Genomic DNA, 15193 nt, shown 5'->3' on the forward strand with positions numbered 1-15193 from the left:
CACCTCCTACAACCTGCCTCATCCGCCCCACACAATGCCAAGCAGCACCTAAGGGGGACCCCGCTAATGCCACTCAACAACCTCACAACAAAACCCTATCCGAGACACACTGCCTTCTGTGCCGACGGGTTATTTCTCTTTAAGGCTGGCCAACCCGGCTGGATACTCACAAGTATTTTGACCCCACAGACATAGGAAAACTCTAAGCCATTTCTGTCTTGAGTTGCTTCACTGCCTCAGAAAAAGGGAAATTGCTTCAAATGAGATTTTTCTCCCAAACCTAATACCCTCAGAAATATATAATGATCTGTACAAAGTCAGGCAAAATTCAAGTGTAGATAATGTGTAGTCAGTTAGACACCACCAGCCCAATCTTCAGGCTCAGATCATCCATAAAGATGGTTAAGAAATTTTCCCTTTCTTCTTTCCTAATTACATTGTGTATATAAAGCATAAATATGTGCAGTTTGGATTTAAATTGTTCACAGGCTCCCTAGAGTAAAATAATTTTTAAACACTGACAGTGTTTAAAATGTAGCTAACCAGCACTGCCACCTTTATGCTAGCTTTTAAAAACAGAGAGAAATACATTACAGAAAAGTTATTTTTATCAAATTTAATTTGGATTATAAATTTCTGTAATAAATAAAAGCTCGCCAAGTCACACTGAGATTTTTTTTTCACCAGGGTATTTATTATTTTTACACATTCAGAACGCTGCCTTCAAGACAATAAAATAAACATTCTTTTATAGGCTACCTCTTAAGTAAAAAGGAACCCTACTATAAAACAAAGACAAGGGGAGTATTTTCCTACCACCGTCAGACACATACGAAAGATTTTGTGCTCTGAAGATGGAGCATCGGATGCCCAATGAGAAGAGTGTCTCTGCAGCGAGCTACAGCTAAAGCATCCTCGAGCCCCGGCTGGTGCTGGTACCTGCAGCCTGGCGGCACTTCTGCAGCCGCAGACAAAGGGACGCCCAGGACCGGCGGAGCAGGTAGAGTCTCAGTGGGCAAACGCTTCTGGCAGAGCTGTCGGGTACCTCGCTCAGTGCTGAAGCATTTTAACAGGGTTGTCCTTTGAGCAGTTGTAATTAGGCTCCAGGGTTAGCAGCCCATTAAGAATGTCATATTTTGCAGCATAACCACGAGTGTCTGTCCTGACGCAGTCTCAATGGCATTACAGTGAATGCATTCACAGCGCAGCTCCTTAGAACTGCTTTTTAATAAATACTGATGCCTCTGCTACAAAGCCATTCCAGTTAATCCTTTAAAAGGAATATGTTCCTCCATTTGACATATACATGAACCCTCTCCCAGCAGAAGAGGATCATTCTAATTAATTTTTTTTTTTTTAAACAGTTTGAACACAGGATAAAGTTTTTTACAAGAAAAGATGACAAGAGAAGACTGAATACTAGCATTCTTTTTGATAAATAAACAAAGAGATGTGCAGAAAGAAGCATGTTCCTAGGATCAACACAGCACAGAGGGCATCGATTCTCAATCACGCTAGACCTGCACCGTTTCCTTTAAAACCAGCAGGCACCAAGGAGCCTTTGCAGTATTCCTGTTCTGCCAGTGGCTCAGAGGAGCCGACCATCAACCAGCAGTGCCCCCGAGCACAGAGCAATTACTGTATTGCTGGTGCAACATTTGGCAAAGTAAAAACATATACTGTGCCGCTTATACACGTGTCAGGACAATGGCTGTGACAGGCTCCAGGGGAACGCTGTTAAACATCTCAATTAACTCCCATCATTAGAAATTCAGTAACTCACCTGCCCAGTGATGCAAAACAAGGAAAATTGGACTTACTACCACAGTGTTTTAGGGAGAGTTTATTTTAATAAAACTGATTTCTGGACTCATCTTAATGTCCTCCATTTCTTCTGAATATTAATGAGACAGAGGTATGAAACGAAAACAGTTTGCGTGGATCACTCCATTTTCCTGAGGGCAGATTTGCTTTTTTTCCTATCACAGAAATAGTTAGGAACTGACCTTGTTAGGGCTGTCCAGACTGCTACCTAATCCTCACAGTAGCCAAGGCTGCACACAGATGTCATCTGCAGTCTCAAGACGAAGCAGATGAGACAGAGATTAACTCACTTTCCCAAACTGAAAAATTGTCAATGACATGAGCCACAGACCCAGATCTCTACTCAGAAGCTCATATTCTAGCTCGAGCCTTCCCTCAGTAAGAATTAAAACGCCCTTATTTTCATACTGCAAATGAAGATTTCAAAACATCCCCTAAATCCATCATCTAAGCGCAACTGCACTCTCCGCAATTTTATTAGATAAACCCCAGAACACACGACAGCATTTCTTCCTCACCATTATCTATCCAAGACAAGCAACACAATACAAGACAGATAAGGCAGCCAGAACTGGCAGCCTGTGTGTGAATCGTTCCTACGGCCGGCGCTGGGCTGCAGGTAAGCCCCTTCTCTCCACCTGTGCTAGGAAAGCAGCCGCCACCACGCGTGCGCACACAGCCCACGGCACTGCCAATTCCTGCTCCGACCCACCATCCCGCCTCAGCCCCGCCGCCTCCAAGGCGCAGAGCCCACCTCCGCAGCTGCCGCAGCCGACGCGTGCCTCGCCAAGCCGCTACCTTCGTTAACAGAGTGTTATCGTCTTTTGGTGTTGGTGCTCTAGAACAAAAGTAGTTACCAGCTCACCGCTGGCACAGCTTCCAAGAAGAAAACAGCCGCTTGCTGAATTTGCCCCTCCTCTTCCTCACCACCCTGTCCTCAGGAAGGAGAACAAGCAGATGCCCACGGAGCTGCCCCCAGCCCTGCAGCTCTTCCAGAGAAAGGGGCTGCTGAGCCCCAGCCAGCGCCTCAGCCCGGCGAGGTCTGCAGGAGGCAGCACCTCCCTGCCTTTGCTTTGGAGAACATCGGGGCACGGGGTTCCACCCGAGTTCCGAGGACAGTACCAAAGCAGGGTATTCGGGTTTAGAGCTCCCATTTTATTGCTGTTTCCTTCCATTTTCCCTTGGTTTATTGCAAGAGTTGAGGATGGATACTAGGCAAGCCTGAGACCCGCTCACACCTCTTCAGCTTTTAACAATATTCGCCCTTTACAGAACCGAGATGAGTAATGAACTGGCACAAAACCTCAAGCATCACTGGCAGTATTTAAAGTTTCTTCCAAGACATAGTCAATTATCAACAAAATGGAAAAGGTAACGTTACCAGAAGCAGGAGGGACTGACCCTAGTTTCAGTTCAGCATAAGGTCCTGCAGTAATACTCCACAGCAGATTTCTGTTAAAGCAGAATTTTCCAGGGGAGAGAGGAAAAAAATAGAAAAAGAAAAAAAACAAAGGCAACTTCAAAAGCGTGCAGTTTATTTCTGCAATGCCTGATGTTCATCGAGTCACACTTCAGTGCTCAGAGCCATGAAAACACTGCTTTTGAGGTGACATTTGTAGTTGCCTCATTACTCTTTTCAAAAGAGTTTTGCATCAAAGAGTCAGAGCTTCAAACAACAGACCCTACAGGAGTAAAATAACTTATTAACAGCACATGAAATGGAATCACCAGGAACTGCTGATACCAAAACAAGCAGGGCAAGTATGTCATCAACAGCTAGCCTGCGACAGGGAGTGGGCAGGCTGCCTGGACCTGAAAGCTGCAGGAGGAGCCCTGAAAAGAGTGGAGACGTGCCATTCCCTCCTCACTGCAGGTACTTTTCAGACACTTGCCCTCCACTCACCTCCTCCATGGCAATAAGAAGGATGTGGAAGCACGCCTACCTTCGTGTTCTTTTTCAGTTGTTCCAACTTTCTTTATCTTTTTGGGTGACTTCATGAAGAGAGGAAAGATGGTCCTCAGACCAAGAATGTCAACAAACTTGTGGCAGTTGTCTGTGCCCTCCGGTCCTATCATGGCGTGGTCCAGCACCTTCAGGGCGCTGCTGCGGGAAATCTTCTTCTCTCTGTGAAAAGAAAGAGGCAAGTTAAACTTTTCAGGGACATGAGGAGCTTTGCACCACACTACTTTAAAGAGACAGCATGAAAAGGGAAATTAATATGACAAGGAAATTATGAAGAGTCTGAGCAGAAGAGCCCCAAGCAAGATTTTCTTCAAGAAGCCAAAATATTATATCGACAAATACTCTTTTCAAAACTGTGGTTGAAAATATTCCTTTGGTTATTTCTTTTTTAATGTCTTTTATTTCTTTTTATTTTCTATTTTCTTTTTATTTCATTTAATATATTTTATTGTTATGGTTTTATTTTCTTATTTTTTATTTCTTGGCTATTGAAGAAGTTATTTCTTCACCACCGTACAAACACTAGCACAAAACGGCAGGGGAGACTGGGTTGGGTACACAAGGCAAATACTGTCACACCAAAAAGATCAGGATTTAGATCTAGCAATAATTCAATTTAATAAAGGAGTAAGTTTGGTAAGCATAGCTTGGTGGTCAGCTATAACGAAGAAAACGCCGTCTCCAGAAATCATGTTTAGAAGGATGCAGATAGATTCTTGGCTATTCTGTTTTAAGGTGAGTTCAGAATGCTGATGCTGGTGACTCACACCACTAACACACAGATGGTCTGAAAATGATCTCCAGAAGTCCTGTACCTCTCAAACCAGAAACAGAGGAATTCATAATTCATCCAGGGAAAAATTTAAAATACCTTGCGAGATGTGAGCTGAAAAAGCAGTCACTAATACAGCTCATAAAACCAACAGACCAGGTAAAGTCAGCAGGAGCTAACGTGAGCTGAAGAACGAGAGACCCAGCGTCCCCAAAGTTCCGGCGAGCCCAGGAGGACGTTCCCCCCGGAGCGGGACGGTCACAAGCCCCACCACCTTCCACTCCAAGTGCATGACAATCTCCTCTGATTTTCTCTTCTCTAAGATAATTTATTCTCTAACAAATACATAGCCACATGCACATATAAAAATAAATCCCCCCAGAAACAAGCTGTGCTCTTCCCCTGGAGATATGACGAGAGAACCATTCTCCCTGGACACACACTAGTTGCTCCGCGCTACCATACGGCGCTCAGACATTATTGTGGACCGGGAATAAAGATCTATAAAGAGCAAGCCACTGACACAGCGCAGCCCCCTCCTCTTCACCCCCGCGGAGGCGGCAGCACCCACGCTGCCCTCGCAGGCACCTGCCAAGCCCACCGGTGCGGGAGCAGCCTGCCCGCCTGCCTGCCTGCTCACGGCGCACGCTGAGCCGCCCCGCAGCTGGCCGCCCGCACCTCGGGTCCATCAGCAGGGTCTTCTCGCCCAGGGCTTCTTGAAGCCCAAGCTCCAGAGAGCCGTGGAAAACGCCTTCCCTTCAGAGATCGAACTTTGCAAACCCCCAACAACACGCAAGCTAAAAACCCACATATTAACACCCCAGCTGAAAAGGAAGTTACTTTGCCCGGTGCAGCCGCGGGTGCTTCCGATGGGCACGAAGCGGTTGTTGAAAGCACCACGTGCAGCTGGGATCTGGTGCAGCAGCGAGTTCTACCCATGAGCGAAGAGCAGTGCAGGAGGGTGGCTCAACACCCCCACCTCCCCTCTACAGGGAGCTAAAAATAAAGTACTTCTTAGGCCAGACAATATAAGAAATGTTTTCAGGGGAAGTAATTGCATATTGATCAGCATTTAGGAAGGTTGCACAGAGCTGATCTCTGGAATATTCATTGGGTTTAAGTTCAGGCTTTTAGAGATCAATAGTTGCTTGACTGGACTGTCTAGAGTTGATTTTATTTGAAATATTTATTCTGCCAGAGGGCAAGCAGTTTATCTTAGTCTCATCTGTGCTTATTGAGGTAACTTTTAGCTGAACACTAATTCAAAGACAAGCATACCTGAGTATCGCCAAACAGGGAGTGACCTCAGTCTTCACAGGCAACTCCGAATTACAACTTTATTTGCTAACCATTGTTTTCCTCCTTTTAATACGTTTACATCTGAGAGAACTCTTTTGGTACATTTATTATTTCAAAAAGAAGAGGTACTAACATTATTTGGACTTTTCACATTAGCATAACATAATCTCTCACTTTCCAAAATACTAGCAAAAGCAGAATACTAGATTTCCTGGAGAAGTGCTGCATAAAATGGTTCCGTTTAATTAACCAGAAGATTTAGTAAAGAGACAGTCTAAGTTTCCATGGGGTCATTAGGAACAGCAGGACAAGAAAACATAAAAGGATTTTAATAACTGTAAAAAATATACCCTGAAATAGCTGTAGTCAAGCTTTGCGGAGCCATACAGAGTTGTCCATTTTCACCTTGTTTTTGCTGTACAGGAACAAATGCTTTTTTGAGGCTCAAAAAAAGCCACTGAATAGCTGCAGAATAGAAAACCGTGTTGCCCAAGTGATGCACATTTCCGTAAGCTCCCTTTGCTGCATTTGTCTATGTGCATACACACGCACCTTCAGTTAATAACTGGGAAAGCCACACGTCATTTTTCCTATGCAACAGAGAATCTTCTTGACACATCCCCTGGGAACCGAGTGGCTGCATCTCCTCCAAACCTTAACACAATTTTACAGCAAAAGCAATAAGCTTCCTGTCAGTGTGCGCAAGGGAACTGACATTACAAGCCTGTTTTTCTCTCTTTTGGCTTTGTAAGGTAAACTGCATTTAGGTTACCAAGGCAAGGCTGAGGGACTGTGTACTAAAAAGTGCTTCCTGACCTAAAAAAAAAAAAATTGAGTTTAATTCTATGTGACATTTATAAACTTTCCACTGATGGCTACCACCATCTTATTTTTGATAAAGACACTCCATAAAATAAACGAGCCTCCATTGCTGCAGAGATGCAAGTCAAATAATTATATATACCTGTCCTCTCATCCTACTTCAAAACTTCCTACTTCATTTCTGCTGTCACAGGCTCCGTCCTTTTCAATCTGGTCTTCTCCCAGACCCCTCTGCTCACCTCCCACATACCTGCTCGGTGAAGCTCCACTCCCAGTGGCCAACTGCAAGTCCCCCTCAACGCTGCAAGTCCGAGACCACAACACCAAGTCCAGGACACGGCTTGCTATGGACACGCACGTGAAGCGCATCAGCCACATTGCGCTCATTTTCAGGTGTTACCACTGTTTCTCCATAAACTAGTAGAAGTTCACACAATGCAACATCATCTTTCGCTGTTTGCCATACATTTTAAGGCTCAGCACAATAGAAGGTAGCCCTGTTTTCATTACTGTCTATAGGAATCTCTCAAGCATGTTAAATGCTCAGCTGAAAGATGCTATACTTCTCTGCAGGTCTGTGTGCATGACCATTATTAACAGAACAACTTGGCTAGATGTATTGGGTAGCACTAGATACAGAATGCTATGTTCTCTAAGACAGTAATGGAGATTCAAGCCTGATATCTTTATTCTCACACAGCTTATCTATCTCACATCATGTCAATAAACTTTCAACTTTGCTTATTTGTCCTTTCATCTGCACAGACTACGGTACAATGATTAACCGCCTTCAAAGTAAAAACAAAAAATAACAGATCTCTCCCTCCAGTCTTCAGAGGACACCGACAGGAGAGAAAAATATTCTGCCTTGTTTGTGGGCGAGGTGGTCAATCACAACTGAATGGCATTTCTATTCTTTGTTGTTTATCATGAAGGTATCAAGAAGATACAGAAGTGTAATACTCCCGTGCAGCTCTCCAGATCACAACTATCAAGGTTCACTCCCTATTTACAATGCTAGCCTACAGTTACCAAAGCAGTACTGTCCAAGAAAAACTGAGCACATGTAAGAGCTTTTAAGCATACACCAAGAGTACTCCCAACGATAAGAGAGGTTAACAGAACTAATAGCCATTTAATATCTTCTGGATATTAAAATATGTAAAAAACCCACAAGCTAACAAACACCAAAACCTTGCAGCATCATTTCTCAGACACTTTGCTTTGTTTGGTGGTTTGAAAGCTACAGAAACATGCTCTATTTTCCTCACCAAAGTGCTAAGTCCAGCAGAGCTTTCTACCTTCAATCACACCATGACCTACAAAAGCAAGTACCCCACCATGGCAGCAGCTGAGCATGCCCAAAGCTTCTCCTCCTAACGTAGCCGCCTTCTCCCAGCATCCATTTCCTGATTTTCATCACTACAAACCAGTGCTTTTATCTTAATCACCTCCTATGCTCTCCATAGAGCACTTGACTCTAACGTCATTCATTCTCTTACTACTTCCTACTGACAAAGCACCAAAACTTAGAACCCAGAAAGTTGGTTTTCAAGAGATGCCGAGAGCAGAGCTTAGCACCTCATTCCTGCAGTTCTGAAGATCTGAGTTAACTACTTAAATAACACATATACAGTCACGTCTGTGTCATGCCTACCAGAAGCCATAAGGAACACCTGTACAACACCCATAAGGAAATGCCACACCTACCACTAGTAAAAGCTTCAGGACAGCATCAGGGCTCTGACCCAGCCAGCCAGTCTGAAGTACGGAAGTGGCTTTAAGCATGTGCTGAGTATCACTGATTTCACATGTTTCAGGTTACAGGCACGATTACCTGTGTCGGAATCCTGAAGTTTCATTGATTAGGAGTATTAAGACAAAAAAAAGAAAATTGTGTATAGGAATGAACTGACATGTCAACAACACGGATAGTGTGAAATACTAAGAAAAGCGGTTGGCAGCTCTTCAAAAGAGGAAAAACATGAATCAGCAATAAAAGTACCAGCTTAACGCTTTCAACTCTAGTCTGAAGACATCATTAGAAGCAAGAAGTTTACTCTCTCTGTCCAACTAGGTGCTGCTCTCTCTAAATGAGATTTGCAGTGTAGGACAAGTCAGGGCCAGAAGGGAACTGGTTTGGGGATAAGACTCAGTCAACTATCAACTCACATTATTTGCTCAAACAGCCAAGTAAGAACAACTTCAACTTTTCTACTTATATGAACTAGATTAGAAGAGTTTAAAAAAAAAAAAAAAAATAATCAACTGTCAGTATAGTCCGTGCTTATGGACAGTAGTGATATAAGCTTCTAGAAAATATTCCGTGAATTGTTACTTTTTTTCCATTGTCACTTTACCCATCCCTTTCAGACTGCAGAATAAGTTAGGTTCCTAAGCATCAAAAGATTCAGGTCTTGGAAACTCCTTCCATTAGACATAGCTGCTGCTGGCAGTTAGGTCATGCTTTGTCCCTCTTAACCCCTTCCCAACTACTGGCGGGGGGCGGAAATGCATCCAGGGAGAAATTTTCCTCTTGTCATAATTTTCCAGCTGGGATCCTGGTACAGAGAGTGGTAAACAGCAGAGTCCAAAAATGGGGAAAAAGCTATTAAAAATCCAAACACTGAGTCCCACCCACATGGCACAAGAACTCCAATTAGTTCTGCAAGGCTAGCTTAGCAGCTTAGTACGCGGGGCAGAGGAAGGCTTCCCTCTCGTTCTTAGTTTTGGAGCTTTTCTTTAATTAGCCTCAAGAAAACCCAGTGTTCCTATTTGAATAATCCACGTTTGGTTATTTATTCAGTTTCCTGCTGCTGCACATTACCCAGCCATGCGCTGCAGGAATATATCATTTCTTGTTGGCGTTTGCTAAGCAGCCACCGCACACAGCCTAGCACACCAGGGAAAGCCAGACAGAGCCCCGCTGCGCCCAGTCCTGAGGTCTGGAGGAAGCCAGTCAGTGCAGAAGACATAATTCAGTACCAGGCTAGGAAGTAAAAGTGAAGAGAGAGCAGAGAAGCCCTGGAGATTCACAGTGTGGCAAAACATGTCACAAGAAGAAATGCATACTTATGCCCATTTCACAAAAGCAATTTTTGTATCAACATCCACAAAAATTCACCAGCTCAGAGGACACACAACACAGTGAAGCTTGAACTGGGGAACAAAAGGAAAAATGTTTTCCCTAGAGACATCCAAAGTTCTCTCTTACCCTCATAGGGGTCTTTTAAATCCTTAGAGGATTAGTGGCCTGACCTACAGCATTCTTTCATCTGGGTGTCTGCCACACAGATCTGCACTGTTACTTTCCAGCAGCTATTGTAGTAACCCCAGTTCTTAGGAAACAAAGCTAAAGACAAAGAGTGGAGCTTATATGTCTGAGAAAGTCCAACTTACATAAGAAAGGAAAAAAAGAAAGAGAAGACAGACAAATATGCTAACACAGAAATTTTAGAAAAGGAAAAACACAAATATCTAGCCAGCACGTGTGTTGGTACGTCAAAAGCAGGCAAGAAAATCACAGAGTTTTCTGGGTACCTAAGCATCAGATTCATCAGCTGTAGACCCTCGCCTTTCAGAAAGCGATCGCGATTGGAACTGAGCATTAGGCAGGAGCAAAGGGAGTCAAACAGGTTCTCCATCATTTCCTGTTCTTCTGCTGTACTAGGGTTGTGTCGTTTAAACACCTGCATGACAAAGAAAGCAAAATTACCCCAAAATGGAGGGCCCAATTTGGTCCACACTGTTGTAGAGTATACACGAAGATTTTACATCACAAGCCTTCAGCATCTGATATGCATAAGCCAGCAATCATACACGTCACTGATGCATTCTCTTGTAACTTCTGCTGTCCTTTTTACTGCCCTGACTGTATACCAACAAATGTGCAGCAGCCTAATGCATGACTTAAAAGACAATACAGGGCCTCCAAAGGGCAAGGCAAATTCACCCACTGCACAATTCACAAAAGCGTGTGGGTAAGCTTGTTACCAGAGAACTCCTAGGCACAAGGCGTACCTGAGGGTGCTGCAGACAGCACTACCTCAAGAAACATAAGTGAACTATGAACCATTACCTTCAGCTAGCTCAAATGTAGGCACAACGCAGCCCAGTGCTTGGAGTAGAGAATGCTGAAGATGGCCAAATTCCAACCCTGCCTATCTCCAACTTGCCATGCAATTATAACAAAATAATTTACCTTCTGTGTACCTCAACATTAACATCTTTAAAACAGGGATTAACCTCACTTACCACGGATGATACACTTGCGTGGAAGCTATTCAGGGACTATGCCACCACTAAATATAAAGCACTGCTGTGCTTCAGTATCTACAGATTGCTAGGACAGCGCTACACCCAGAATCTGTTCCACCTCCTCACACCCAGCCTGCGAGTCTCCTGACGGTAGAGAGGGCGTATGTGAATTACTCACAGATAACTGCTGAAGCAGCACATCGATCCCATCCAGCTCCCCAAGCAATTCTCTGTTGTCTAGACGGAGGTGGGGGGAAGGGGGAAAAGAGAGAGAAAAATGAAGCTAACTGTCAGATTTCACAGCCATCTAACACTGATACATCAGCAAACAAAATCAATACGGCTTGACAGAGTACAAAAGCTGCAGAGAAAGAGAGGGTGCATGCGTATGTGAGAGAGCACGCGCGCGGGAGAGAGAGCACAAGCAAAGGGAAGCCGAAGGCAGAAGAGTGCTGCTGTGATCTGAAAGAAGCCTGGATCCTACCCTAACAGAATATCGATACCAGAGGCATGTCTCACCATCGTTATTCTGGAGCAAAATAGCCAGCACCTCACTGCAGTACAGCTTGTTGGCATCAAACGGCATCTTAGCCTGTTGGTGAAGAAGGAACAAGAGACCCATCAGGGCACGGCTCTCTGCGTTTCACTGATTTGCAGAACACATTAATGAAATCACCAAACGTATGAGCAACACTTAAACCAAAATACAACAGCGGTAATTTTGCAGTATGCCTCAGTGGTAAATAGTAATAATCCTCTCTGATTCAGGGGTGACGGGGGGGGGGGTGTGTGCTCGTGCACGCATGTGTAGAAACTCAACTCTGATCCTTCAGGCTGTCCTACATAAGTAGGTTTGACCAAGTTGGCTCAAAACCCCTGAGAACAGTCTCCAGTTGTTTGCAACACGGAATCTCTTTCCTGTGATAAATTTTCCATGACGTTATATGAGTGCATGGGGCTTATCCCTATTCCAAAAGTCTGCACCTGTCACCAAAAACAGAATTCCAGAAAATACAACACAGTAACATCAAATAGTAACTGCCAGAGTTTTGTATGAGCATCACAATATCACAATCAGAAGAACACGAGATGGGTTTAGCCTGCACAGTCACATAACTTTCATTTCATACGTTCCCTCCATACTCAAATATGTCAAAAAAAAAAAAAATCATAACAAAACCAAAACACTGAATTTGAAGAAAAAAAAAAAAAAAATCCCTGAAGTGGGATTCTGAACTGGATCCAATGTTTCTGCATGCTGCCAAAGCTGCTTCATCTACAGAAGCAGACTAAACATTAACCGATCAGATAATAATGCAAACTGGTGTACTGAAGGAATTAATAAAATAAACAAAACAATTTTAAAAATCATCAGTTACCAGCTATTTGTATTCCACTGTTTGAGAGGGGAAAAAAAAGGCAAGCAATAAGTACTAGGCTTAAAACATACCATTTGTCACCCTCAGTTTTTTTCCCCAAATGCACGACTACCTGCAGCTTGACTGAGTGAACCTGCCTGCGCAAGGCTACGTGTGGGCCAATTATCCCAGCCTGCTACCAAACAAGAGGTCACAATACACAAGCACCATGCAACACAAAAACATGAAAAGCAGGAAGATCCCGAATGCCACAAAGAAGTGACTTTAAATAAAGCTTTTCATTCCAAATGGTCCCCAGCCACTCTGTAGATGACGGTATTTATAGCACCCACGTAACGCTTCCAAGCAATCAGTGGCACAAGAGGGGGAAGGTGGCAGGCACTCGGTGCTGTACAGCTCTGCTGGCTCCTGTCACGGTGCGTACCAACTGCTGTCCTATGGCAAGCGTTGGGAAACAACGCTCTGTTCTCTCAAGGCTGCACACATCATCAAACCCTGCTTATGTTTGGAGAGGTGAGCTATTAAGCTCTCCATCTGAGCTTTCACAGGCAGTTCTGACAGTCAGAATACAATTATGCAACCTTAAATGTAGTCAGAAAACAGAAATTCACACTCTGTGCTGTGCGCCAGATGTCCTTACCAATGCCTAGACAGAACCCTGATTTTAAAACTCATCCCATAGACATTCCTCAGCAGCGCAACGCTCTACCCAGATGCTGAGATCCTGGTTTAGTCCTAACCCCATCTGTCAGGGCGAGAGATTCAAGACCAAGCCCTGCCAATAGCAAAGGTGCCTGGGCGAGGGTTTCATTAGCATGCGGCTCCCCACGACAGTGTGTAAGCAAGAAAAAGCACTGCCTGATCGCACATCCCCAAACCCAGACCAAGCTAACACATGCCAGGGCAAAGGAAAGACACATTCAGCAACAAGTTTTGAACGCCTTGAACATTCCTCTTCTGTGGCACCAAGCAGGGGAATCCAAGTCGTGATTATTTTGCTTTCCCAAGTTTCTAAGTCTTTCAGCTGCCAGAGTAATTACAAGGCAGGCAGCAGTACGTACCTGCCTGGAATAAAATTAACTTCACTTTTTGTTTTTAAGCAAAAGGAATATAATTATGTTACTACCTGTAGTGAGAAATTATAGGTTACTTCTGCTAGCAAGTATATGAGGTGCACAGAGGGGTATCTGCACACTTACAAAGCTGATAGAGTATTTCTGTGATTCAGAGGCCTTCTAACCATAAAGACATTTAAGTATGGAGGTGCTAATGCCTTACTAACAGGGTTAGGAAAAAGCCAGAATCTGTTTCCTAAATTTCCTTCACCAGCTCTGTAAGAGAGCTGAACTATCCATTCCTTTCCTACAGTATTTTCCAGGGAACGTTTAAGCATCCTTTCACACAAGACAGAGTTGAACTGTGTAACTCACTGCCACAGCATGCTAATAGCATCAAAAAGTAATTTTGAATTCAAAAGACAGTTAGATGAGTTCGAAGAAAAAGCAGTTAAACAAAGACACCACTTGAAACTCAAAAAAGTGTTAGAAACGTAGGAAGCAAAGGCATAAAATGGTCTTTATTAGTTTCCCCACTCACTGGTCAGCTTTTATATTGCTACAGGTCTCAGCCACGGACCAGAAATCCACCATACAGGAATCACACAAAGAGAAAAGACACCTTCCGCTGTAAGACTTCTACAACATAAAGACAAGACAGAAGTATGTCCATTTAAACTAAAACCACAGAGGATGCAAACCCTGAATTCTAACTTTTTGTCCTTAACTTGGCTTCTCCAACACACAGACACGCAAAACTGGCTTATTTTAAGCAATGTTTTAAGTTCATACTAACTGGTCTATAGAAGGAAGGCAGGTGCTGGCAGAGCTCTAGCACTACTGATGCTTGAGCAAGGAACGCAGTGGTATTGCAGCTACTGGGGACGACCACATCAGTGGTTGGAGCCCGAGTGCTGTTGTGTAGCGCTGCGAAGGGTCCAGCTCTGCCGGAAAGACGATAGTTCTCACGGTAGGATCAGGGGCACGTTACCAAAAAGAACTCCCACAGAAACAAGTAAAACCCAAAGACATTCAAGAAGACTCAACATTATGGATACTCTTCCAGGCAAACACTATGAAAATGAGAGTCCTTCTACTCACAGACTTGCATCACATTGTGTAGACCTTCTCACACATAAAGCCAACTCCTTCAATTTTGCTAGTTTATAAGTTAAAAGGGACATATTTCCCAGTCTGAGGCGAGTTTTGAATTCACTGTATTCACAAATGTTAGAACTTATCACAAAGATATCCTATACAAACAGAAAGACAGAATAATAAATAGCCTTGGGTCTTTAATGTCGTGCCAAACACCCTCTCAAGCACACCAGCTTCCAGATCAGTGGCCTGTCAGTTTTTATTGTGATACCTCCCAAATGACAACAGGAAAACAAGCTCACCTTCAGCCTCTTGAGCAACCACTGCATGAGGCCCTGCTGCGCAGCTTCTGTGCACATCTCTGGTCGGAACTCTGCCATGTTCTCAACGATTGCTGAGAAGACAGACAGAGAAAACAGACATTTTTCCACACTTGCAGTTCAGCTCAGGCCCGTATCAACGCTGCTTCGCCAGGTCTTTCCTAGGGCCGCACTGCGCTTCTCAAAGTTACATCTCATTCGCAAAACTACCTTTTTTTTTTACGTGAGACTTAAGCTCAGGTGTATGATACCCTCTCAGTTTTTACATTGCCCACACAGTCCACCTTCAGTGTGACACCAGCTCCTGCTGGAAGAAGACTAAGATACTTCCCTTTACTCCAGCAGCAATTCTCACTGCACAAAACTAAACTAACAGCAACAGGGGCAGTAAAAATTCCAAAACT

At 43.9% G+C, this 15193-nt stretch overlaps 1 protein-coding gene across 1 annotated transcript in view; it reads right to left on the reverse strand.

The window, feature by feature from the left end:
• Positions 1-15193, reverse strand: part of CTNNBL1 (catenin beta like 1) — a 55898-nt gene that overhangs the window by 20973 nt on the left and 19732 nt on the right. The window contains exons 7-11 of the mRNA XM_050907438.1: positions 14772-14863; positions 11457-11529; positions 11116-11174; positions 10221-10369; positions 3768-3949 (exon numbers count right to left, since the gene is read on the reverse strand). Coding sequence (XP_050763395.1) covers positions 3768-3949; positions 10221-10369; positions 11116-11174; positions 11457-11529; positions 14772-14863 — 555 coding nt within the window. The remainder of the gene's footprint in view (positions 1-3767; positions 3950-10220; positions 10370-11115; positions 11175-11456; positions 11530-14771; positions 14864-15193) is intronic.

This window comes from Gymnogyps californianus, chromosome 17 (assembly GCF_018139145.2).
Source record: "Gymnogyps californianus isolate 813 chromosome 17, ASM1813914v2, whole genome shotgun sequence".
Taxonomy (NCBI): Eukaryota; Metazoa; Chordata; class Aves; order Accipitriformes; family Cathartidae; genus Gymnogyps; species Gymnogyps californianus.